The sequence below is a fragment of the Palaemon carinicauda genome, chromosome 2, assembly GCF_036898095.1.
Source record: "Palaemon carinicauda isolate YSFRI2023 chromosome 2, ASM3689809v2, whole genome shotgun sequence".
NCBI classification, from domain to species: domain Eukaryota; kingdom Metazoa; phylum Arthropoda; class Malacostraca; order Decapoda; family Palaemonidae; genus Palaemon; species Palaemon carinicauda.
The window spans coordinates 65,842,239-65,870,049 of NC_090726.1; the positions used below are offsets into that span (position 1 = coordinate 65,842,239).

Sequence of the window (27,811 nt, forward strand, 5' to 3'; positions counted from 1 at the left end):
GATCTGGCGAGCTTGCGTCGATGTTTGTGTCAGGGGTTCTTAAGAAAAGGGAACAGCTATGTACCTTCCTTTCCTCCAGCATTACTCCTTGTCAAAGGTCTCAACTCCTTTTCGCTCCGCTCTCGAAGTTCCTCTTCCCCGAAGAGCTGGTTAAGGACTTGTCTGCTGCCCTGATACAAAAGGACACACATGATCTTGTAGCCTCATCGGCTCGTAAGACTAAAGTTGCTACCTCAGTCCCCAGGACTTATCGCACCCCAGTGGCTGATACTCCTGCTACGAGGTTCATACCGCCCTTTCGTGGTAGAGCCCCCAGCCGAGGAAGCTCCCGTCCAGACTCTTCCAGGAGCAAGTCTAGGAAAGGTTCCAAGGCTCCTAAAGGAAAAAACTGACTCTCCGCATCTCCAGACAGCAGTAGGAGCCAGACTCAAGAGCTTCTGGCAAGCCTGGGAAAAGAGAGGTGCAGACGCCCAGTCTGTCAGTTGGCTGAGGGAGGGTTACAGGATTCCATTCTGCCACAAACCCCCTCTGACGACATCTCCCATCAACCTCTCTCCCAACTACAAAGAAGAGGACAAGAGGCTAGCGTTGCACCAGGAGGTGTCGCTACTTGTGCAGAAGAAGGCAGTGGTTATAGTCCGGGACCATCAATCCCCGGGCTTCTACAACCGTCTCTTTCTGGTGGCCAAGAAGACAGGAGGTTGGAGACCGGTGCTGGACGTCAGCGCGCTCAATGCGTTTGTCACCAAGCAGACGTTCACGATGGAGACGACGAAGTCGGTCCTAGCAGCGGTCAGGCAGGAGGACTGGATGGTCTCGTTGGACCTGAAAGATGCCTACTTTCACGTTCCTATTCATCCAGACTCCCAACCTTTCCTGAGATTCGTTTTTGGAAAGGTTGTCTACCAATTCCAAGCCCTGTGTTTTGGCCTAAGCACAGCTCCTATGGTGTTCACGCATCTGATGAGGAATATAGCAAAATTCCTCCACTTATCGGACATCAGAGCCTCCCTCTACTTAGACGACTGGCTGTTGAGAGCCTCCACGAGTCGTCGCTGTCTGGAGAGTCTCAACTGGACTTTGGACTTAATCAGAGAACTGGGTCTGTTAGTCAACATAGAAAAGTCTCAGCTCATTCCCTCCCAATCCATTGTGTACCTGGGAATGGAGATTCGGAGTCAGGATTTTCGGGCTTTTCCATCGGCCCCAAGGATAAGCCAAGCCCTAGATTGCATCATGAGCATGCTGAAGAGGAGCAGTTGCTCGGTGAGACAGTGGATGAGTCTCACAGGGACCCTTTCATCACTGGCCCTGTTCGTCGAGCTAGGGAGACTCCACCTCCGCCCTCTTCAATTCCATCTTGCAGCTCATTGGGACAAGGGTTTGACTCTCGAAGCAGTCTCTATCCCAGTCACCAAAGAGATGAAGACCACTCTCTTGTGGTGGAAGACCAATCTCCTTCTCAGGGAGGGCCTATCGTTGGCTATTCAGACCCCCAATCTTCATCTCTTCTCAGATGCATCGGACTCGGGCTGGGGTGCGACCTTGAACGGACGGGAATGCTCGGGAACGTGGAACGAGGAACAGGGAACGCTCCACATCAACTGCAAGGAGCTACTAGCAGTTCATTTAGCCCTGCTGAACTTCAAGTCCCTCCTGCTAGGCAAGGTGGTGGAGGTGAACTCAGACAACACCACAGCCTTGGCTTACATCTCCAAGCAAGGAGGGACCCATTCGAGGAGCCTATACGAGATCGCAAGGGACCTCCTCATTTGGTCAAGAAGTCAAAACCTCACTTTGGTCACGAGGTTCATTCAGGGCAACATGAACGTCTCAGCAGATCGCCTAAGCAGAAGGAATCAGGTCATTCCCACGGAATGGACCCTCCACAAGAGTGTGTGCAACAGACTTTGGACCTTGTGGGGTCAACCTACCATAGATCTGTTTGCCACCTCCATGACCAAGAGACTTCCGCTGTACTGTTCCCCAGTTCCAGACCCTGCAGCAGTTCATGTGGATGCTTTTCTGCTGAACTGGTCCCATCTCGACCTTTACGCATTCCCACCGTTCAAGATAATAAACAAAGTCCTGCAGAAATTCATCTCGCACGAAGGGACACGGCTGACGCTGGTTGCTCCCCTTTGGCCTGCAAGAGAATGGTTCACAGAGGTACTTCAATGGCTAGTCGACATCCCCAGGACTCTACCTCTAAGAGTGGACCTTCTACGTCAACCTCACGTAGACAGGTTGCACCCAAACCTCCACGCTCTTCGGCTGACTGCCTTCAGACTGTCGAAAGATTCGCTAGAGCTAGAGGCTTTTCGAAGGAGGCAGCCAGTGCGATTGCCAGAGCAAGAAGGGTTTCCACTCGTAGAGTCTACCAATCTAAGTGGGAAGTCTTCCGGAGCTGGTGTAGAGCCAATTCAGTATCCTCTACCAATACCTCTGTGACCCAAATAGCTGACTTCCTATTACATCTTAGGAATGAGAGATCCCTTTCAGCCCCTACGATTAAAGGGTACAGGAGTATGTTGGCTTCAGTTCTCCGCCACAGAGGTTTGGACCTTTCTTCCAACAAGGACCTTCAAGACATCCTTAAGTCTTTTGAGACTTCTAAAGAGCGTCGTCTATCCACTCCAGGCTGGAACCTAGACGTAGTCTTAAGGTTCCTTATGTCACCTAGGTTCGAACCTCTCCAGTCAGCTTCCTTCAAGGACCTTACCCTCAAGACTCTTTTTCTCGTCTGCCTTGCAACAGCTAAGAGAGTCAGTGAGGTTCATGCCTTCAGCAAGAACATTGGTTTCACGACCGAATCTGCAACATGTTCTTTTCAGCTCGGATTCCTAGCAAAGAACGAACTTCCTTCACGTCCTTGGCCTAGATCGTTTGAAATACCTAGCCTCTCCAACATGGTAGGTAACGAACTAGAGAGAGTTCTTTGCCCTGTTAGAGCTCTCAAGTATTATCTTAATAGGTCTAAACCTATTCGAGGACAGTCAGAAGCCTTATGGTGTGCCATCAAGAAACCTTCGAGGCCCATGTCCAAGAACGGGGTTTCGTATTATATAAGGCTTCTGATTAGAGAAGCCCATTCTCACTTAAAGGAGGAAGACCTTGCATTGCTGAAGGTAAGGACCCACGAAGTGAGAGCCGTAGCTACTTCGATGGCCTTTAATAAAAACCGTTCTCTGCAGAGCATAATGGATGCAACCTATTGGAGGAGCAAGTCAGTGTTTGCATCATTTTATCTTAAAGATGTCCAGTCTCTTTACGAGAACTGCTACACCCTGGGACCATTCGTAGCAGCGAGTGCAGTAGTAGGTGAGGGCTCAGCCACTACATTCCCTTAATCCCATAACCTTTTTTAACCTTTCTCTTGAATGCTTTTATTGTTGTTTTTATGGTTGTTACGGTAGGCTAAGAAGCCTTCCGCATCCTTTTGATTTGGCGGGTGGTCAATTCATTCTTGAGAAGCGCCTGGGTTAGAGGTTGTGTAGAGGTCCTTTAGTAGGGGTTGCAGCCCTATATACTTTAGCACCTTTGAGTTGATTCAGCCTCCAAGAGGAACGCTGCGCTCAGTAAGGAAGACGAACTTAAAAAAGAGGCAGAGTAACGGTTCAATTCGACTTCCTTACCAGGTACTTATTATTTCATTGTTATTTGAGATAACTGTTATATGAAATATGGGATACTTAGCTATCCTTTAATCTTGTACACAGGTTTTCACCCACCCCCCTGGGTGTGAATCAGCTACATGATTATCGGGTAAGTTTAATATTGAAAAATGTTATTTTTATTAGTAAAATAAATTTTTGAATATACTTACCCGATAATCATGATTTAATTGACCCTCCCTTCCTCCCCATAGAGAACCAGTGGACCGAGGAAAAATTGAGGAGGTGTCAACAAGAAGTACTATAGTACCTGGCCACAGGTGGCGCTGGTAAGTACACCCCCTTCTAGTATTGTGATAGCTGGCGTATCCCTCCATAGAATTCTGTCGGGCAACGGAGTTGACAGCTACATGATTATCGGGTAAGTATATTCAAAAATTTATTTTACTAATAAAAATAACATTTTTATGAATTTTTAAACATTGTCACATGCCATGAAACTAGAAAACAATGCTGTAAATATGGCCAATCCAAGTATTTTTTGTAGAACATTTCAATGAAGCAATCTGATGAAGGTACTTGAAATGTAAGTGGTCAACAGTATTTAGAGGTTTTTGTTGATATTCTGTAGTTGATGCAGCCATGTATGTATTTCTTTTGCAGGAATGTTAAGTGCAACGGCATCACTTGGGCTAATATTGTTATGGGACGTTGATGGTGGTTTGACGCAGATTGATAAATACCTTTATTCCTCTGAAGACTTTATCAAGGCAGGGGCACTGCTTGCTTGTGGTATAGTAAATAGCGGTGTCAGGAATGAATGTGATCCAGCTCTAGCATTGTTGTCCGATTACATAGGACACAAAACCATGGTAAGTAACTTAGTAATGAGATTCAATTATTGATTTGAATTATTTCTATTATCTAAGCTAGCTCAATGTTCAATATATATCTTAAATATTTTAAATTTCCTGTTTTCTTTCATTATAATATCCATGCCCCTCTAGTGGAGTATTGTGTGTATATAGCATTTATGGAAATAAGATCACTTAGGTGATCCAAATTGTACTGGTTATTTTAGCCTTCTCCTAGATACTAGTTATTATGGTCGCTTGTTGTTCTGTTCTAGAAATCCCGACTTTATTTCTTCTTAACGTTTGGTGGTGGTTCAGTTCCGCAAATCCAGACTATTTCTTCTTACGAAAGTTTGATTAGCTTCAATTTGATAGCGAATATCTTGTTCTATCTGTGCTATGCATTCGTATAATAAATGTTCAAGGATTTTATTATTAGATTTTAAAGATCCACATTCCCTTTGTTTCATGTGTCATGGGCAGCATTGTGATCTAGGCAGTCGTTGTGCTGAGTGTGTTTCTTGTTCTTTGGGAATTGCCATCTAAGGACTTTTTTTTACCTCAAGAGTTATTTTGGAACTTCCAGTAACAGCTTTCCAGTTCAAGGAATGTCGGCAGTATTCAGGACTCCTTTCAACGTAGCAGTTTCTTCTTTATGCCCTAACCTTTTTGCCTGTCTACTCAGTTGACTTATTCTCAACAAACTGTTGATGACATACCCTTGTTTTCTGGTTTCAAAACATCTTCCAGTAGACTGTCCTGCAGTTCTAGAACATCTAATGGACTTCTCTCCAGTTCCAGAATATCTTTCAGTATTTTGCTCTCCAGTTCCAGAACATCTTTCAGTATACTGCTCTCCAATGCCAGAACATCTTCCAGTAGACTGCTCTCCAGTTCTAGGACATCTAGTAAATTGCTTTTCAGTTCAAGAACATCATCCAGTATACTGCTCTCCAGTTCTAGAACATCTTTCAGTAGACTGTTCTCCAGTTACAGGACATCTTCCAATAGACTACTCTCCAGTTATAGAACATCTAGTAGGCTGCTCTCCAGTTCCAGAATATTTTCCAGTATACTGCCCTTCAATTACAGAACATCTTCCAGTAGACTGCTCTCTAGTTCCAGAACATATAGTAGACTGCTCTCTAGTTCCAGAACATATAGTAGACTGCTCTCTAGTTCCAGAACATCTAGTAGACTGCTCTCTAGTTCCAGAACATCTAGTAGACTGCTCTCTAGTTCCAGAACATCTAGTAGACTGCTCTCTAGTTTAAGAACATCTTCAAGTAGACTTCGCTACTATTCCATGAATGTCGACAGCGTTAAGGACTTGTTCCTATATACCAGTTTCTTCTGGATTTCTTAGCTTTTCTACCCGTCTACCTAGTTGACCAGTTCTCAAGTGTTGATATGTTTCAGGATACCCTTATGGATTTGCTGATGCTTCTCTTAGAGTTACGTGTGGAACTACCCATTGTCTGCTGTGGTATCATAGAAGAATTAGTTTTCCGGTTTGGGCTCTTCTCAGTCTCTTTGGTAGAAGGCTGTTACTTATTATCATTATTATTATTATTATTATTATTATTATTATTATAAGTTAGACTCTAACCCTAGTTGGAGAAGCAAGATGCTATAAGCCCAAGGGCTCCAACAGGGAAAGATACCCCAGAGAGGAAAGGAAACAAGGAATAAAAATAAATTAGAAGCGAAGAATAAACAATAAAAAATAAAATATTTCAAGAACAGTAACAACATTAAATTGAATTCTTCACATATAAACTATAAAAACTTAAAAAAAAATAAGTGGAAGGAAATAAAATAGAACAGCATGCCAAAGTATACAGCCAAGCAAGAGAATTCTAATCCAAGACAGTAGAAGTCCATGGTACAGAGGTTATGGCACTACCCAAGACCAAAGAACAGTTACTTGATTTTGGAGTGACCTAAAGAGTCTCTTCTACCATTACCAAGAGGAAAATAGCCACTGAACAATTAAAGTGCAGTAGTTAACCCCTTGAGCAAAGAGGAATTCTTTGGTAATCTCAGTGTTGTCAGGTGTATGAGGACAGAGGGAAATGTGGTAAGAATAGGACAGACTATTTGGTGTATGTGTAGGCAAAGACAAAATGATCTGTAACCAGAGAGAGGGATCCAATTTAGTACTGTTTAGCCAGTCTAAAGACCCAGTAACTTTAGCGGTAGTATCTCAAAGGGTGGCTTGTGCCCTGGCCAACCTACTTTTAACCAGTTTTCAGACTGAAAGAGCTTGGTCCCTTTCTCTTCAAGGGATCAGCCCAGACTCAGGAGTTGCTCTGAGCAGTCTTTCCTCCAGGAAATGAAGCTCCTTACCAACATTTTTTTTTTAATTTAAAACTCAGTGGCATGAGGGATTCAACTTAAACATTTATTTTGATGTATAATAGTAATACATTGCACCACTTTATTTGGTAGTAAACAATAATAAACTTTGCTAATTATTCAAAAACTAAGACAGGTAGGTTAGACCACTATAAGCCCCTTGGCTTATAGCATCCTGCTTTTCCCACTAGGGTTGTAGCTCAGCAAGTGATAATGATGATGATAAACGATATTTAGCTTTGATCACTAATTATTCAAAACTAAGGTTGCGTCAGTTAGACTACTTTAACACAGCACACTTCCTTTGTGATTCACCGCCCAGAGGAAACTCTCTTTAAACAGATACAACTGATTTTTATATATATGTATGTTTTACAAGGATACCCCAAAACATGAAATATCTCTAACTTGAAAGGAAAAATACCAATGCCATCTCTCTTGTAGCCCCCAGCTCATGTTCATGTGTGTTTGTCTCCTCGGGTTTTTCATATGATATACAGTACTTTGTTGGGAAATATAAGTCATCATTGCCATTTTCAGCTTCTAATACATAATATTCTCTTTAACATCATCTGGATAATGTTTGTCAACATTTGAGATAATGTTAGTCAACATCTGAATGAATCTGAACAACATAACATAGTTTGTACAAACATGCAGATGACAGACCAGACAGCCAGTGTTTGAAGTCTATCATGGCTGAAGACAAGTGGTACTTACAAACTGATTGAGTGAGAGCTAGAATATGGTGTTGCTAATTAGCAGGATAAATCATGCTGCCTTATACACCAAAAAATGCAATGTTCCGCATTGCGTTTCAAAGGGACTGCACATACTTCTATATATGCCAGTTGGGAACTGGTGTGACTGCTCATGTGTTTATCAATAAATGGACATCATCAAGTAAGGGCTACTTTTGCTTGAAATTTTTATAAGGTTATAGTGTAGTATTTATTTTAGTCAATGAGGGTGGCTGAGTGTTGTTACTGCAGCACCTATTGTTCTGGTACAGTTTTGAAAGTATTTATTTTGAAGTGATTTGTATCAACATTATTGAATTCATTCAAGTTTTTATTCTTTTTAAATCCTCATGGGTATCTTGCTTTAAATTATTTTTCAATGGGGATTTGTGATGTATAGCATATGACTTGTCAGTCTTTGGTTGTTACTATTCAGCTAGTGTTTATTGGAGGTAAGTCTCTAGTAACTGGTGTAATCATGGAAGTTTTAAGATTATTTTATTTTTACATCATGATGCACTTACTTACTGTACTGTTTATTGATCATATGCTTAGGAGTGCTTTTCATTATATATTTGCTTCCTTCACAACATAATTTTTTGATGTTAGTTAGGGAACAATACCTGTTTTTATTTTCATTTTCTTATAATGAATATAATTTCATGACAAAACCAGTTTCATGGGGTAATGTTTTTTACATCTTTTTGCAGGTTATTAGCATTGGTTCCATTTTGGGCTTGGGTTTGGCATACGCTGGGAGCAACAGAGAAGCGGTACTGAAGGTGTTGACTCCAGTATTAGCAGATGAAAAAAGTTCCTTGGAAGTTATTGGTATCACAGCCCTCGCTTGTGGTATGATAGCTGTCGGCACATCCAATCAACTTGTAGTTGAAGCGCTAGTTACCACGCTGTTGGCCAAGTCTGAGACAGAACTTAAGGATACCTATTCTAGGTTTATTTCCCTTGGGTTGGCATTAGCATATTTAGGTCAGTATTCATCTTATGTAATGACTTTCAGGTATATAATACTTATTACAGTGTCTACTGATGGTTTGGTCAAATAGAGGATAAGTTGCCCTTTAAGTTTTTACATCAACTATTTCCTTTGGTCAGATTTGCAATTAGTTCTCTACTCTCATCTGTTATGGACACATAATGCCTGAGCTCCTATCAGGGTTTGTTTTCCCCATTTTCTATTCTATGGTCCTTCCAACATATGAAATACAATAAAAAGTAAAGTAAACTTTTGAAAACTTTATTATGTAATCAGCAGTAAAACAAATCAACATGGAAATGAAGGTTATTATAAAGTAAGTGGTTTCACTTTTTTCCTGCTTTCTTGGGCGATTTTATGATACGGTGCTGTACAGAATTATTTATTGATTTTTAATACTAAATTTTATGTTTTGACATGCTTTTTGACATTACTCTGTATTTTGTGATATGTAAATAAATTTCCCAGTTTTGACTGCTGTAGTGTTGTTTGGCTCTTTTTGATGCTGTATTGTATTATTTGCCAATTTATAAAGATAAATTTCATGCTTTGACTTTCGCGTTTTAACATTACGCCCGTGTTTGGCGATTTTTATAACTAATGTTCTCTCTATGATTTGCGTTCTTTGGCGATATTTGGTGTCAAATTAAGCGTTTTCGTGTTATAAGAAATTAACGAATACCAAACGTGGATATCAAGGGTCGTCTGTACTGTACCTTGTTAACGATTTCAACAGTATTGAAGCTCTGCTAAATATTTTACTTATTTTAAAGGACTGGTTTTAATAGATATATTATTGCAGTCACTAGCATTGAAACCATATTTATATGAGGTTTTCTTACTTAGATTGTGTTCATTGATATACAGTAATAACTTAATGTTGATATAAGAATTTCATGGGTAATAAAATTTCATTAGTACCCATATCCCTTATGATTTTGCAATTTAATTTGAATTATAGAATATTGTTATTTTAAGGGATTAAAAAAAGATTACTGTATGATACTTGTGGCCATATAATATCACTTACCACCCATCAGTTTATTGCTATTCATGTAAGACACTTTTAGCCATTTAACAGATCTATTATTTGATTGTGCTGTGGAGAAATTTAAAGTTTTGTATTTTGATGACTGATTTGGAAGTTATTAAAGATTTTATTTGACATTTCAGGTTGTCAGGACAAGTGTGATGTTGTTTTGTCATGCATTGAGAATTTGCCCGCACCATTCCGTCAGATGACATCTACTTTGATTGAAGTATGTGCTTATGCTGGTTCCGGAAATGTCCTTAAGGTCAGTTAATGGTTGCATTTTAATTTTTTTCTATTTACCAGCTGAATTGAGAGGAAATATAAGGCTTAGCTCTCTCTGTTGGTCCATCTAGATTAAATTTTTTTTAAGGTCCATTGTAAGGAAAATCTGCAGAAATTGAGTCGCCTTAATCCATGATATTTCTATGAACCTCCCCAGATGTTCATACTGTATTGCTTCTTTATGAAAAAAAATAATTTCTTATTTTCTTTCCTTTCAAAAAATACATTCCTCCAGTAACATGAGTCGTCCGTTTTTCATTTTCTCAATTGAAACGACTCGTCAATACATAAATCTCCCCCTTCTGTGTTGCGATAAGTTTTTATTGCATTTTAATTAAATAAATTCTTGTTTGGTTATCATCTGCACTGGGAAAGCACTAAATTTTCAAATAGACATTGTGAGGAGTAAGATATATCACTGTTCCTATAAACAATTATGGTTCTAGTTAGTGTTTATGGAACCAGAGAGTATATAAGCCACATACAAGGGTATAGCTAACATTTATCATTCTTCTTGGTTATTATACACTATTTATCTCAGACTAAGTTTTATTGGTGACATTTTATGGTTGTAATTATATTTTTATTGCTGATAATATTTTTCGTTATTTTGTATTGTGTACTGGCTCTTTTTCATATAATTTTATATACTTTATTCAATATAGGTGGGTTATATTGAAAATTATGAATTAAATTTTTCTCGAGGTACACAATTTTTCTTCTATTCTTAACAGGTTCAAGAAATGCTTCATATTTGCACTGATCATTATGACCAAGAAGAGACAAAGAAAGACAAGAAAGACAAAAAGGAAGACAAAGACAAGGACAAGGATAAAGATAAGGATAAGGACAAGGAGAAATCTGAAGAAAAGGAGGTGGATCTTTCTTCGCAGCAGGCTGTGGCAGTTTTAGGTTAGAATTATACTGTATATGTATTACTTTCTTGTGATTTGAAATTTTTATCAAGACACAATTTGCCACTAACTAGTCATCACTGATGGATCATGCTGGAATTTTATTTAATGGTCAATAGTGTTTGTTTTGATTTATCAAGGTGTACTTTGTTACAGGTATTGCACTCATTGCTATGGGCGAAGACATTGGTGCCGAGATGTCCTTCCGTCAGTTTGGGAACTTACTTAGATACTGTGAGCCTGTAATTCGACGAGCTGTACCTTTGGCACTTGGTCTTATTTCTGTGTCAAATCCTCGTCTGAATATCTTGGATACACTTAGTAAATTTTCTCATGACTCCGATGCTGATGTTGCACATAATGCCATCTTTGCCATGGGCTTAGTTGGTGCTGGAACTAATAATGCTAGGTAAGAGAAACATGGGCAAACAGTTGTACTCATGTTTTATGGATACTGCATGCTATGTATTTGGTACTTTTGAATTTCACCCTGAGTTAATTGTGGGAATAATTTTGATAAAATCTATAGACATGTGGAAAATATTCTGGGATATCACTGTACATGAGTGACTTTGATGTTATTATAGGCAGACACTTGGTTTAACAGGCTAGTTATATACCTGGCTGTTTATACTGTAAAGGCTTTCTAATTGACATTAGTGATGTATTTTGTTCTATAGCATTAGCAAATTTTCTTAGTGCCTACATATTCATGGTCATTCTCATGCTTGCCAACACATTTTGATATGTCTATAGGTCACAATAGTATTGTAAATAAGTATAGTATGGGTGAGCATTAGGCCAATAGTTATTTTGTAAGAAAAGGCCTTCCTTTTTCTATTTATTCCATCTGTATTTAAATCTTTTTTAAGATAATTACTGACTCAGCTACTAATACAGTAATTGCATAGCCCCTAATACCTGCTTGAAGTATAGTAGTCCACTACTCCCTCTCCCCACAAACTAGAATATGCATAGCTATTTGTACAGAGAGATAGTTATGAAAAGGTAATAAAAAAAGGAATTATATAATCTTTACTGTTGAAAACTTATTTGTTCCAACATGGAGTACTAATCTTTACCGTTAAAAACTTATATTTAATATCACTGATTAGTAATAGTATTTTATCATGTATATTATTCATTGGCATCTAAGAATTCAACCTGACTTTTAACATCATGACTTGGTAATAGGTCTTGGTACAATTTGGTGCAACTTTTTTTCCCTAAGTTAATTTTCCATAAAAAAAACTCTGCCTATCTTGATAGAATTGTATACACCTAAATTTCTTCCATAAACTTGAACTAGACAAATTTAAGAATACATCCATACTGGAAGCATCTCTAGAAACAAAAGATCCTGTTTGTTTTCTTCCATCTGTATAGATATCTTTTCCATCTCTACTACATGTAGTTCAGTGCATCTTGTCCATAGGAAATTATATTTATTATTCTTTAAAAGAATGATAAGAGTGATTAGATACGACCTAGAAGGAAAGTGTAGTCGTGGGAAATTCCAATACAAACAAATCTTAAAATTTTCTCTTCTCTCTTAGGTGAACAGAAAAGAATAAAAAAGAGAAAATTTTAAGATTTGTGTTTGTGCTGGAATACCTCACAACTACACTTTCCTTTTCCAAGTCATATTTAACCACTCATTTGTCAATATGTACAGAAAGTATAACAAAATGTAATGAGAGGAAAGAAGTCTATGCAAATGGGATAGAAACAAACTAAACATGCAGTTTCTCAAGATGTACTGTACCTCTTATGGGTATGTTCCGAAATTCATGCAGTTCTAGGTAATGTATGCAGTATACGGGTACATTGAAATCCTCGTCCTCTAATAGGAGTACAGTACTGTATACTCTCAGCGAAGTTGGGTACGGCTTTTAAAACGTTAATGAAGTGGTGGGAGAAGCCTCGCTCACCTGACAGGCCACTGAGCCCTCACTATGTTTTCAGTCATCAGATAGTACAGACATACTTTCAGTGCCTTCAACTGGTAGTTTCAATCCTTAGCTTCTTTTGCATAATTGTGTTACCAGATCATTGTCAGTGAGGGATATTTAGAAGTAAGGATTGATTTCCAGTGGTTTTCCTATAACTGTAGCTGTGTGACAGTTTTCTGTGAAAACCTGTAGATATCCACATTCTTGTTCCTGCTAGACCATTCCTGTTTGCTGTTTATTCCCTAACCTGTGTGACTGACAATGATGACAATATATTCCTAAGGAGGTTGGTAATCCTTCGACATCTATGTGCACTGTCGGAGGAAGAAGATCTTATGACCTCTAGGTCTGAAGCAGAAGGATCTGTCCTTCTTCCTTCGGTGTCTTAACGTTCACGGAAAGGAACCGAGGATGTATAACCTGGTCGTGCCATCTCTTCGTGGAATTCCTGTGACCACTTCTCTGTTCGGGTGTTGTCTTTGTCCTGAAAGTCACTTTGAAAACTACCTTCGTCATCAGCCTGTCGGTTGGGATAGCGGGGTTCAGCCCTTTTTCTCTTTATGGTTCAAAAAGTCCAAGGACCAAGCATTGGGAGTTGCATACTCATGACTCCTGCCGTTTCTTTCCCTGTGGGAGAAACGGTGCTGCTCCTCTTGACTCAATGCAGAGGACTCCTGTGGGCTTGCCCATGTAAGCTCATCGGGGATCCCCACGGATGCATTTAAGGAACATATCACGTGCTAGATCCCCATGAATAAGTTCTGGGAATGTACCATGTACTGGAATCCTGTCACTAGATCCCTGTTCGCCGTTTGCCAAATAACAAAAACCTCACATGGTCACCAGATCACTATGTACCCAAGATATTATTTCGAGAGCCTACCATGCTTCAAGATTGGACTACAAGGAAAACGTCCAGGAAGACTATGACTCCTACCATTTCTCTCCACGTGGGATAGACAGTGAGGTATGGAGCATGCATAGGGATACCCATCACAGGTGTTAACACCTGCTACCTGTGCTCTTTGCTCACAAGAATGAGATCAAGCACTGCAGGAGGGAATAACAGGCCTGCCCTTTCCCCTTCCAGAATGATCTCTTTCCCACTTTCAGGAGAGAGAGAGAGAAAGAAGTTGTGTGCACCAAAGATTGTCCTTTTGGGAAAAAAGCATTGGCACACGCTGCTGTGAAACCAATATGGCCTCACTTTATTTGCTAGGTGGTAGGGTACCTTCCAGGAACTTCCCATCAAAAAAGCATAGGTATCAGTATATGATACAGGCATTCACACATCTGCTACCTGTGCTCTGTTTCTCATGAGAAGAGCACGGCACTGCCGGTAGGGTGAGTGATCCGCCTTTCTCTTTCCTGGATGATCTCTCTCCTTCTTTATTGGGTGAGGGAGGAAAACAGTGTCTAGTGAGAGTTTTCCGTTCGGGAACATATATTGATATGTTCCACTTTTGCACTGGTATTCGGTCTTACACTGAATGCAGTGTCCTTGACCGAGTGCTTCTCTTCACCCAAAGAAGACAACATCGTCTAGGATGTCCCATTAATGTAGCTACATGTCTCCTATGATCATCTTGTAGTTTAAGGAGAAGTGGTACATACCAAGTACAGTACATAGTTATCTCTGAGCGATTGGCGATACAGATGTTCACCCTCATGTTACCAGAACTCTCTCATACCCATGATCAGTATGAAAGGACGCAGGCCTCTTTCTGTACTTCTGACAGTTGTCAAGAGGTGACGAGATCAATACAGCTGTAAATGCTCTTCAGCATCTCTCCCAGCTTATTCATGGGAGAGATAGTACATACCAGGAAAGTATTTACTCTTTGCCCAGCCAAGTGACTAGAACTCCCCTGATCAATCTCTGCCTGCATGTGTGTGATGGGATGTTATGTACTGGAAACATATCTACTCAGGCAAATGACCCTAGTACAGTATGTTGAACTCCTGGTACGTCATCGTCTTGTATCATACTTTTTCGACTCACGTCTTACCAGAAATACTAATTTCACCCAGAATACTTTTCGATACAAGGTTCAGGTATTTAACTTTCTTGTTCTACACTATGCGATCGGACACTTTGTTCTTTAGTGACTCTTGGCACGGAACTTTTGGCATCTTCATTTCAGCCCTCGGCAAAAGATACCGGTGGAAGAAGAACCTGTAATCATTAACATTGCCAATATGGGCTATCAGGTCTACATTTCATGAGAGTGGACGTATCCTCGTGCTCTTTTCCTTAGTGTTTTGTCTTTACAGGAATGCACCATTTGTGTTCTTCACCGATAAGAGAAATGTCCTTTTACTTGCTCTCCACGATCATTGTTTCCCATGGAATTGGGAACCATACAATAGATAGCAGCGATTGGGAACCATAGGATTGGTAGCCGCAATTGGGAACCATAGGATTGGTAGCCGCAATTGGGAATTCATGATCAGGAACTACAGGATCCAGAACCACGCAATCAGAATCCAGGCTCATTCTTCAGATGATTGTTACCTTTAAGTTTCCAGGTAACTAGTTCACCTGTGTCTGTTACCTGGTCCTTCCTAGTGCTCATACTGCTCTGAAGAAAATGAGGAAGAAGTCACCGGAGCACATTATGACCAATCAAGTAGAATCTTTTGAGACTAACCATTTCTTTTGTATGAAAGGATTTTCAGCACGAGGTACAGGAACTCATGCTCCTGCTACCAGTAATTAGTCCATTGGCAGCATTGGAGGATGCTTTGTAACATCCATAAGGATTCTATTCACTTTTTCCTGTCCAATGATCTCTCACCTCTCGGTTGACGACTGTGAAGTTTGACATGGCCCTAAGCCAACTAGTATCTGGATCAGCTGTTTCCTCCTCCATCATGGAAGCTCCTCAATCTTAATGGTGACGAAAATGGCTCGGCCCTTCAACCAAGTTTTCAAATAGGTTTTGGGTGTGAACCATTTGTGAGAATCAACGAGACCAAGAGGAGCTCCTAGGGAGCTCGAGGTGCAGGAAATGTTTCACGAGTTCCTGGGCATCTCAAGCAATCCCCTTTTGAACAATGGAACGGACGGCAGAAAAGGCTTCAGCCCTCAAATATCCTTGACTAGCATAGTCCTAAAAAGGCCAGTAGAAAAACTTTATGACTTTGCCTGTGGCACAAGTCATTCTGAAGGATTTTGGATCTCCATCACTTTGGTTCAGAAGTTGGTGTTCAAGACCTAGACTACAACCATTCAGGACTTCAAGCCCTCTTTCATCTTTTCCCTACAAGTAGTGATTAGCGGGGACCAAGATGACTTGCCTCCTTGGTCTGGGAGGACACCACGATTCTTTCTATAGCAATGGAAGAAATATGGCAAGATCCTAGAATACGATTTCTTTCTAGCTTCGTAAAACAATCAGAACATCCTTTCCTTACATGCGAGGAGACGGAGGGACCATCCAAGATTTGTGTGCACGAAGAATCTATCTCGGCTGTAAGGAAAAATCTGTATGCAAATCTTGGAGATAAGAATCGGGTAATACCCATTACCTTCTGGTGTATACCCATAACTCCCGGGATACTGGTATCCTTTGGGGCGGTGGTAGTTTGCTCAACAGATTGTGTAGCAAATCTAGCTCCTTTACGGGACAAGATACATCTCATTTAAGATTGTGGGTGTGATGTAATTCTGGAATAAGAAGTAAATTGACTGGCCCTTCAGCTCCTCCTTTCTTCCCCTTGCTTTGGGGGTGGAGTAGTCACTCTGTTATTTACTGAAATGGACACTAAATGCAGTGGAATCACAAGACCAATCAACTTTTCATGCAAATAAATTCTTGAAAAGTTGTCTGGAAGGAGGGCCAAATGTATGCAACCCATTTTTCATAATGACCACAGATTCTGGTAACATCCTCCACATGTATATAGGTGTTCCTTGATAGTCTACCAGTTTCTGTTAGTGAACTAGCCTAACACTTGCCATATTTTCATGCCCAGGTTATTAGAAGATTGACGTCATCACTTTCATTCATATACAGGACCAAAGTACTTGGACATTTCCATGTATAGTAAACCAGCTAGTATACTTAAAGGGATTTTCTCCTTCTTAAGGCTGTCTCTTATTAAAGGATGGTGATTAGTATTTGTGTAGGAACAAATTACAAATTTTTAAAGTACAGTAGTTAACTACTGATTATACAAACCCGAGTCCTTTTAAGGTTCACTTCCTGCCTCAACCACCCGTTAAGTCCTGAAGGTCAAAGTGTGGGCCTGTGGGACTTCACCACCGCAAAGCAGTAACTACCAATAACTCATTATAAATTATTAACAGCCAAATCCAGCTTTGCTGGAAGCATACACCAATTAAAGAATTGTTTTTTTTAAATATTGGCAGTTTTTTTCATATAGAAAACAAACTTTGGAAAAAACAAAGGGAAATGGTACTAAATTGTATCAAGACTTATTAAAGTGTTACTGTACAGTATTAGTTATAGATTTTAATTGTATTTTTCAAGATATTCGTAAGGCCTGTTCTTCACAGTGTCATTGTACTCTCTGTTTTATGGTATTTATTATCAAATGTATATGTTTCAACTACAGTATATCTACTAGTGTGTGAATCATAACCTTTTTGCTTTGAAGTAGTTATTTGCCTATTCCATATTTATTGCTCGTCATTACAAAATGTGTTTCTTTTGTTATTGTATATTAAGTAAAATAGGCAGTACTGCACAGTATAATCTTATGGTGTGTAACTTAATTATCTGATTTTAGATGTAGCTCCTTTAAGGGGCACTACAGTATACAGTAATTTTGAAATGCCAGCTAAAGGCTAATTTTTTACAGTATACAGTAATTTTGAAATGCCAGCTAAAGGCTAATTTTTTACCTACTGTGTAATATTTGTATAAAGCACGGGCTGAAAAGTGCTGTTTGTTTATTTTTTTTTTTTCGGATTAGCATTGAATTATGTTACTGAGTATCAGTTTATTAAGGGACTGTATCTGTGGTCCAGATGAAAAGTCTGGGATTCAGGGGCCTTTTTTCATATTTAAAGTTACAAATATTAATAGGTGAATGGGAAATGTAGGTAATAACTTGGAATATTTATTAATTTGTATCTGTTTCTTTCAGATTGGCTGCAATGCTCAGACAGCTAGCTCAGTACCATGCAAAGGACCCTAATAATCTTTTTATGGTACGTTTAGCTCAGGGTTTGACACATCTTGGTAAGGGAACAATGACGTTATCTCCGTATCATAGTAATAGACAGCTCATGTCACCTGTGGCTGTAGCGGGACTTCTTGCAACCTGTGTCGCTTTCCTTGATACAAAAACATGTAAGTATTATGGTTCAGAAATAATTTACTTTATGCTTTTGATGTATACCCTTAAGGGGGGCAGCCAGCCAATGCCATTTTTTTATGGACAGGTCTTTGACATTCATACCACCTAATAAGGTGACTTGGGACATCTCCAAATCACATATATTTGCCTCTGACAATTGGCTCTCCTTCCTTGATACTTAATATTAAGACCTGTGGTAACTACCATACTTGACCTAATGTAGACCTCCAACCAAATGATAGAGATTTTTCTAAAAAGTAATTTTTTCATTATGGTATAAAAATAAAACATATATGAGAGGAAAAATGATAAGAAAAAAGGCATATTTCCCCCCCCCCCCCTATTCTGTCGACGTTATGTACAAAATTTTAGTGCTATAGCTTTTAAACTAAAGGAGAAGATAGAATTTGAAGGTCAATAAGTATAGTTTTGAGATATGGCCATTCAAAATTTTTCTTTGTATTTTTACAAAAACAATATTAATGAATCATGATTAATATGAATATTATATTCCATTTGGGGTATTTATAGATCAAAAGTATGATGTTTTATCATAATTTAGTCACAAATGATGCTCCCTTTGCCCAATATCTTGCTTCTTTAGCCTCTTTCACCTTCACTAACTGCGCCAATATTAGAACAAATTTTCTTCTGTATATTAGTGAGTTGTTTTCATTGTCTTGTGGCTTGATAAAATTTCTTGCCGAAACAAAGAAGACGTAAATGCAAGTGAATGATAAAGGTCAAACTCAAATGTTTAGCATTTTTACTATAATATTATTAAATCATGATTAATGTGAATTTTATACTGTATTCCTTTTTATGTATTATTAAACAATAATTATGATTTTTCAATATTAATCTTACCCGATGATCATGTAGCTGTCAACTCTGTTGCCCGACAGAAATCTACGGTCGGGATACGCCAGCGATCGCTATACAGGTGGGGGTGTACACAACAGCGCCATCTGTGAGCAGGTACTCAAGTACTTCTTGTCAACAAGAACTCAATTTTTCCTCTGTCGTGCCTCCGGCTAGACCTACTTGGATACGCTGTTGATTCTGGAGTTATTGTTCACGATTTGGTGATGTATTTGCTCTAGAGTTTAGCCTTCGCTATTCAGGAAGCTTTATCATTAGCTTAGCAAGCTTTTGGAATTAATTTGATTTAATTATGGTGACGAAGAGAGTATGGACTCTCTTTCACTTTTAAATGGCCGACCCTTCCCTTAGACGGAAGTGTTGGTGTCGAAGAGAGTATAGACTCTCTTTCATTTTTTATTTTATATCTCTCCGCCATTTATAGGCCTCTTCGATTAACTTTCCTTTTATTATAAACTTATAAAAAAAATTTTTTTTTATGTTTGTTTATATGCGACCTTTCCTAATAGTAGGCGGTCCTTACTTGGAACCGAAGTTAATTAACATTGAGCTCGTCATATCGTTTTTCCTGTTAAGAATTTATGCTATTTTAATTTTAATGTTTTTGAAAGAATTTCTTTGATAAGTCTCGTACTGTTTTCAAAGTTGAACTAACGTTTTGTTTAGTCTCCGCAGTTGTTGACGTTCAGAACGTTCAACTTGCGCTCTATCATTACGATAGAGAGAGTATTTCACGGTTTCACGTTGCAGTAAGAGTAAACCGATTCTAGCGTTTCGTTCATTCTTTCTTAGCTTAAATGGTTTTAATTCTATAAAGGAACTTTTTATTTGGGAAACCTTTCAGTTTTTTTCCTTTAACAAATAATATGTTTTAACGATATATATAATTGGGCTCATCTCTCAGGTTCTAAGTCAAGAGAGAGAGAGAGAGAGATAGAGACGGAGGGAGAGAGAGGAGGATAAACGTTTCGTTCAAGCGGGTAACGTTGTTCTCGTGTTTTTTGCTCTTCTCCCTAGTCGATATAGGGGAAGAAGGTAAAACGTTTCTAGAGTTTTATTCTTGTTCCCAGGCTTTATGCGGTGAGAGATTTTAAACGTAGTTTATTTGATCTAGTGTTTAGTCTCTTTTCCAGCCACTGAATTCTTTATCTTTCATTATGTTTTTCTGTTACATTGTAATACTGTTTTCGCAATTACTACCTTTTAATGAAGGATAGGATTGCGTGTTTCAGGTACAAACCACTTAAAGTTTCGAGTTCAGTGAAATAAGTGCAAACAGAAAATCAAAAGTGATAAAGTGATATGCGCAAAGTGTTACAGTGTTGCGTTCGAGGGTTCGTCTGTTCGTGCCAGTTGTTCACCTAGTCCGATACCTCTTACAAGCTCCCAAGCCCAGGGGAGAAGTAATGTCGAAGGACTTATGGGTTCCTCAGGCCTTGATCGACGAACAGACGTTTCCCTCTGTGGTTTCGGGTGTATCTACACACGTTGCCGACGTGATCACCCCACCCACACAAAGACGAGAGAGCCCATTTATTCCTCGTCTGCGGAAGAGGTTTCTCGCAGAAACCATGGACCAAACCTTGCAGCTTTTAAGTGCAAGTCGGTCCCTTCCGCGCAAGTCCAACGGCCTAGGTGTAGCCACTGGGTCAGTTCGGACTCGCTGCAGTACGACAACTGCACACCTCCTAAGAGAGGCTAGGTGGTACCGCAACAGGCAGTAACTCCGTCTGTTGCCGCACCAGCTGTTCTAGACCCTCAGTCACAACGGACAGTAGCTCCGTTTGTTGTTGTCTTTCATAGACCCTAGTGGTCCATGCTGCAGACTATACAGTCTCAGCTTGCTCCTTCATGCAGGAGTATCATGCTGGAAGGTTGACAATGCAGCCTGTTAACCTACAACCCGCCGAGGTTGTGCGCTCAGCAGATACTGCGGCTGCCTGCTCCCACCCTCCACCTGTGAGAGCTCCACCACCGATGCGCAGTCCACCCTGCCAGACGCATGTTCTTGCTGCACCATCTGCTAACATGCGTGAGCTACCGCATCAGCAGTGGGAAGGTTCTGTAGAGCTGCCGGGTTCCAGCACTATGCGGCTTTCTCCGCAGCCCATGCAGCATGCTCTGCATACCTTACAGCATGCTCTGCATACCTTACAGCATGCTCTGCATACCTTACAGCATGCTCTGCATTCCTTACAGCATGCTCTGCATACCTTACAGCATGCTCTGCATACCTTACAGCATGCTCTGCATACCTTACAGCATGCTCTGCATACCATACCGCATGCTCCTCAACCCACCGCAGCCCCTCCCACGCACCAGCACTCTGCTTTTGTTGTTGCCAGCTCCCACACTCCGACTGCGGAGAAGGTTGACGATGCACCCGTGGGCCTACACCTCCCACGGTTGTGCGCCCGGCATGGCTTCCTGCTCTCACACTCTTGTTGTGAGAGCTCCTCCACCCATGCACAGTCAACCCTGCCAGATGTATGATGACTCCCACACACAGAGCACTCCGTTGCCGTGCGGGAGCTACCACAAGCTGCCGTGTTTTGACACGGTGTGTCAGCCTCCGCAACACACTGTGGTTACCGCCACTCGCCAGCAGCAAACTAGTCAGGCAGGAGTTGAGGCTTCCCCACACAACTTTGGTTGTTGCCAACTCACAAACTGTCATGCAGTTACATGACGTTGCCTTCTGGTCTGCTACTTATACACCAGTGCTGTATGTCCTCACGCTCCTGTTGTGGTTGACAGTTCAGTTTTTGACAGTTCACAGACTGTCAAGCAGTTTCATAACGTTGCCTTCTGGTCTGCTGCTTTTGCACCAGTGAAACCCTCACTGAGAGAACTTAGCTTTTCTCGGATATGGTTCCTGTAGATGAGAAAGTGCTGTTCTCCCTCCTTCTGATATTCCCTTGAGGACTCTGTCATTTGGAGAGGAGCCTTAAGCTGCTTAGCCTCCTATGGACTTTTATTTAAGCATAACATGCTTCCAGGGAGGGTAAATGGTTCCGCTTCAGTCGCTAACCCCGTCTGTTGCCACACCTGCTCCCATAGACCTTGAGCTTTGTTGCAAGACATGCAGTCCAAGCTTAGTCCTTGATAGAGGATTTTTTTACGGAGTCAGTGTGTCACTGGGAAGACGTTCAACAACCAGCAGAGGTGACTTGTTGTGACGCAGTGCGGCAACCTCAGCAACCCGATAAGGAGTTGTCTGTACTACCCAGACAGTCTAGACAGTTTCGGGTTGTCGCTGTACTTCCTCGCTTCCCCATGGTTGACAGTTCACAGACTGTGCAGCAGTACCATGATCTTGTGTCCGGCTCCGTCAGACGACTGGCTTTTAAGAGCTCCCACAAGTCGTCGCTGTCTGGAGAATCTCAGATGGACTATGGATCTGACCAAGGAACTGGGCCTCCTGGTCAATTTAGAGAAGTCCCAGCTCGTCCCATCCCAGACCATTGTCTACCTGGGTATGGAGATTCAGAGTCGGGCTTTTCCGTCGGCCCCAAGGATCAACCAAGCCCTAGAATGCATCCAGAACATGCTGAGAAGGAACCGATGCTCAGTCAGGCAGTGGATGAGTCTAACAGGGACACTTTCATCGCTGGCCCTGTTCATCGAGTTAGGGAGACTCCACCTCCGCCCCCTTCAGTATCATCTAGCTGCTCACTGGATAAAGGACATGACGCTAGAGACGGTCTCAGTTCCTGTTTCCGAAGAGATGAGGTCTACTCTAACGTGGTGGAAGAACAGCTTTCTTCTCAAGGAAGGTCTACCTTTGGCTGTTCAGAACCCCGACCGCCGTCTCTTCTCGGACGCATCAGACACGGGCTGGGGTGCGACATTGGACGGACAGGAATGCTCGGGAACATGGAATCAGGAGCAAAGGACACTTCACATCTATTGCAAGGAGTTGTTGGCGGTTCATCTGGCCTTGATAAACTTCAAGTCCCTCCAGCTAAACAAGGTGGTGGAGGTGAACTCCGACAACACCACAGCCTTGGCTTACATCTCCAAGCAGGGAGGGACTCATTCGAGGAAGTTGTTCGAGATCGCAAGGGACCTCCTCATCTGGTCAAAAGATCGAAAGCTCACGCTGGTAACGAGGTTCATTCAGGGCGATATGAATGTCATGGCAGATCGCCTCAGCCGGAAGGGTCAGGTCATCCCCACAGAGTGGACCCTTCACAAGAATGTTTGCAGCAGACTTTGGGCCCTGTGGGGTCAGCCAACCATAGATCTGTTCGCTACCTCGATGACCTAGAGGCTCCCGTTGTATTGTTCTCCGATTCCAGACCCAGCAGCAGTTCACGTGGATGCTTTTCTGCTGGATTGGTCCCATCTCGACCTGTATGCATTCCCGCCGTTCAAGATTGTCAACAGGGTACTTCAGAAGTTCGCCTCTCACAAAGGGACACGGCTGACGTTGGTTGCTCCCCTCTGGCCCGCGAGAGAATGGTTCACAGAGATACTGCAATGGCTGGTCGACATTCCCAGGACTCTTCCTCTAAGAGTGGACCTTCTACCTCAACCTCACGTAAAGAAGGTACACCCAAACCTCCACGCTCTTCGTCTGACTGCCTTCAGACTATCGAAAGACTCTCAAGAGCTAGAGGCTTTTCGAAGGAGGCAGCCAGAGCGATTGCCAGAGCAAGGAGGACATCCACTCTCAGAGTCTATCAGTCTAAATGGGAAGTCTTCCGAAGCTGGTGCAAGGCCAATGCAGTTTCCTCAACCAGTACCACTGTAACCCAGATTGCTGACTTCCTGTTACATCTAAGGAACGTAAGATCCCTTTCAGCTCCTACGATCAAGGGTTACAGAAGTATGTTGGCAGCGGTTTTCCGCCACAGAGGCTTGGATCTTTCCACCAACAAAGATCTACAGGACCTCCTTAGGTCTTTTGAGACCTCAAAGGAACGTCGGTTGTCCACTCCAGGCTGGAATCTAGACGTGGTCCTAAGGTTCCTTATGTCATCAAGATTTGAACCTCTCCAATCAGCCTCTTTTAAGGACCCCACATTAAAAACTCTTTTCCTCGTGTGCTTGGCAACAGCTAAAAGAGTAAGTGAGATCCACGCCTTCAGCAGGAACATAGTTTTCACATCTGAAACGGCTACATGTTCCTTGCAGCTCGGTTTTTTGCTAAAAACGAGCTTCCTTCACGTCCTTGGCCTAAGTCGTTCGAGATCCCAAGCCTGTCCAACTTGGTGGGGAACGAGCTGGAGAGAGTACTTTGCCCAGTTAGAGCTCTTAGGTACTATCTAAAAAGGTCAAAACCTTTACGAGGACAATCAGAAGCCTTATGGTGTGCTATCAAGAAGCCTTCTCTTCCAATGTCTAAGAACTCAGTTTCTTACTACATCAGGCTTCTGATTAGGGAAGCACATTCTCATCTGAAGGAAGAAGACCTTGCTTTGCTGAAGGTAAGGACACATGAAGTGAGAGCTGTGGCTACTTCAGTGGCCTTCAAACAGAACCGTTCTCTGCAGAGTGTTATGGATGCAACCTATTGGAGAAGCAAGTCAGTGTTCGCATCATTCTATCTCAAAGATGTCCAGTCTCTTTACGAGAACTGCTACACCCTGGGACCATTCGTAGCAGCGAGTGCAGTAGTAGGTGAGGGCTCAGCCACTACATTCCCATAATCCCATAACCTTTTTAACCTTTCTCTTGAATACTTTTTATGGGTTGTACGGTCGGCTAAGAAGCCTTCCGCATCCTTGTTGATTTGGCGGGTGGTCAATTCTTTCTTGAGAAGCGCCGAGGTTAGAGGTTGTGATGAGGTCCTTTAGTATGGGTTGCAGCCCTTTATACTTCAGCACCTAAGAGTCGTTCAGCATCCTAAGAGGACCGCTACGCTCAGTAAGGAAGACGTACTTAATAAAGGCAGAGTAATGGTTCAAGTCGTCTTCCTTACCAGGTACTTATTTATTTTATGTTATTTTTGAAGAACTAATAAAATGAAATACGGGATACTTAGCTTCTTTTGTTAACATATATGCTGGTCTCCACCCACCACCCTGGGTGTGAATCAGCTACATGATCATCGGGTAAGATTAATATTGAAAAATGTTATTTTCATTAGTAAAATAAATTTTTGAATATACTTACCCGATGATCATGAATTTAAGGACCCGCCCTTCCTCCCCATAGAGAACCAGTGGACCGAGGAGAAAATTGAGTTCTTGTTGACAAGAAGTACTTGAGTACCTGCTCACAGATGGCGCTGTTGTGTACACCCCCACCTGTATAGCGATCGCTGGCGTATCCCGACCGTAGATTTCTGTCGGGCAACAGAGTTGACAGCTACATGATCATCGGGTAAGTATATTCAAAAATTTATTTTACTAATGAAAATAACATGTTTATCATAATTTAGTCAGAAATGAAGATCCCTTTGCCTAATATCTTGTTTCTTTAGGTTTGAAGTCCTCTCCTGCCTTTTCCTAGTTTTTCTCTCTCCTTCACTAAATCTGCTAATATCGCCAATTTTGTGCAAATATTAGAGCAAATTTTCTTCTATATGTTAGCAAGATGCTTTGATTGTCTTTTCTTCTTTGGCTTGATGAAATTCTGCAAGCACAAAGAAAAAGGATGTAAAAGCAAGGGAAGGTCAGAGACAACCTTAAACGTCAATTCTCTCTGAGGTTTCTTTGAGTACTGAAGGCTCCAAGGCTGTCTTGTGTAACAAGTTGTGACACAAGGAATGTCTACAGATGTCATTGCTTACAATTTATTTGATAGTAGAATGTAATTATCAGAAGAAATACTGAATTTTCTTGCACGGATCGTTTTAGGCTTTTTGAATAACTCTTACTAATTCCCCTATTACTATGAAAGTAAGAGGAATTATGACAAAATTTTCATATAAGCATTCTCCATTACCATACGAAGCTCCTTGAAATTTTTCAGGATTTTGTTTTTTTCTCCCTATACCCCTGTATATTGGCTTAATGGCTATTTGTGGGAACATTTGATTTCTCAAAACAGAGGAGTAGTGATTTCTTGTGTTGTATATTTATAATTGTAAATGTTATGTTTTCCTTTGGTATTGAAAATGTTATAGCATTATCAGTATTTAAAGCTGTTTTTTGTATTAAAATAGTGAATTCTTGATTCATGAATTTAAGTTTTATTACAATCTTATGCTTTTGTATTATATTTCTAAATGGTGCAGAAATAGAAGCATTTGAATCCTTTATGTATTGTACATTGTAGTAATTGTATCAGATGTGGTGTGAAGAGAGAAGTGTCCCAAAATAATCCTTTTTCTCTTTTCCCTCAGTGATTCTAGGCAAAAGTCATTATCTATTGTACTGCCTCACAACAGCCATCCAACCTCGTATGCTTGTAACATTTGATGAACAACTTAACCCATTGCCAGTGTCAGTCCGAGTGGGCCAGGTAAACTACTGTGTTTTATAAGTGAAATTTTTTTATTGAAATTTAAATTGTATATACCATGTTACTTGAAATACTTTTTGTCAATTACATCTTTTTTTGCGAAGATGTTATAGGTATTGTGCATTCTCAAAGAAGTTTTTGTATAATTTTAAGCAACACTGTTATCTCTTTACTCAGGCTGTTGATGTAGTTGGGCAAGCAGGTAAACCCAAGACCATCACAGGTTTCCAGACGCACACCACCCCTGTTTTACTGGCACATGGAGAGAGAGCAGAATTGGCTACCGATGAATATTTGCCATTAACATCAATAATGGAAGGTTTTGTCATTCTAAAAAAGAATCCAGACTATGAGACATAAATTGTTTTATAGGTTGCTTATCACTGGTAATATAGTGGTATTTATCTTTATGGCTTTTTTTATAGTTTATTGAGTAGTATAGCTTAACGCAATATTTGTATTGTGTTGAACTCAAACATTGTCACAGAATTTTGATATTCAAAATCAACTGTAAATGATTGTGTTATGCTATACAGTACTTGATGGAAGTGGATATGTATGTTACTAATATTTGTATTTAATAAAAAAAAAATATACACGTTGATTGTATTTCTTTATTTCCAAGTAGATGCTTATTTTTGAAGTGAATGCATCAGGTTTCTTCTCAAATATATGTACAGGATATTTAGTACTGAACATTTTTCTGAAGGGAAGACTAAATTTATGACCTTACAAAGAAATTTGTAAAAAGTGCGCTGGTCAGATATAAATATCCAAACTTGGTAATGATATATTTGAAATTAATTATTATAATCTTTAGGATCTTGGATACAAACTTCTTGACAAGTTCAAGTCAAATCAAATTGGTTATCTGATTATTATAAATCCTAATTTTTTCTTTTAGGAAATTTGTGACAGGTTTAATTACAGTTTGATATGACAGCTAGTATGACTTTTATGTGTAATGTGCTCACAATTTACCTAATGGTTGTGTAGTAGGATGACGTATTACTCAAGGTGCTGTAGATCCGTTGTTAGGTTGTGGCCTTCTCCCTATAGGTAAGATTAATTTCTAATAAATTGATTACCCAAAAATACTTTTATCAATAGCTAAATTTAATTTTGATCAAGAATTGAATTTTATTATTATGGGACATTTTTTCAAACCGTTATGTAATAAATTGAATAAGTAGAATACAACCTTTCTTACACAATACTGTAAGACTTAGCTATGTTTGTAAAAAGAGTATATATCTTTGAAGTTAACAGTGGAATACTTTAGTTAAGTGAGTATAGCCTGAGAAGCAGAGAGTGATGGGATAAGTCACTGCTCTGAGGCACAATCTCAAGTATATTTAACATGCACAAATATGATCAATAAATATGCACCTATTCACTTGTGACAGGAGGTCCGATAAATGACTGTTGATAATTTGTTAGTGAAAAT

The 27,811-nt window shown here is 40.4% G+C and overlaps 1 protein-coding gene across 1 annotated transcript in view; it reads left to right on the top strand.

Annotated features, from left to right (window-relative positions):
- Positions 1 to 26,968, top strand: part of Rpn1 (regulatory particle non-ATPase 1) — a 57,565-nt gene extending 30,597 nt beyond the window's left edge. The window contains exons 8-15 of the mRNA XM_068356594.1: positions 4,278 to 4,486; positions 8,277 to 8,553; positions 9,734 to 9,855; positions 10,610 to 10,787; positions 10,946 to 11,198; positions 17,857 to 18,062; positions 26,246 to 26,364; positions 26,542 to 26,968. Coding sequence (XP_068212695.1) covers positions 4,278 to 4,486; positions 8,277 to 8,553; positions 9,734 to 9,855; positions 10,610 to 10,787; positions 10,946 to 11,198; positions 17,857 to 18,062; positions 26,246 to 26,364; positions 26,542 to 26,724 — 1,547 coding nt within the window. The 3' untranslated portion in view covers positions 26,725 to 26,968. The remainder of the gene's footprint in view (positions 1 to 4,277; positions 4,487 to 8,276; positions 8,554 to 9,733; positions 9,856 to 10,609; positions 10,788 to 10,945; positions 11,199 to 17,856; positions 18,063 to 26,245; positions 26,365 to 26,541) is intronic.
- The last annotated feature ends 843 nt before the right edge of the window (positions 26,969 to 27,811 follow it).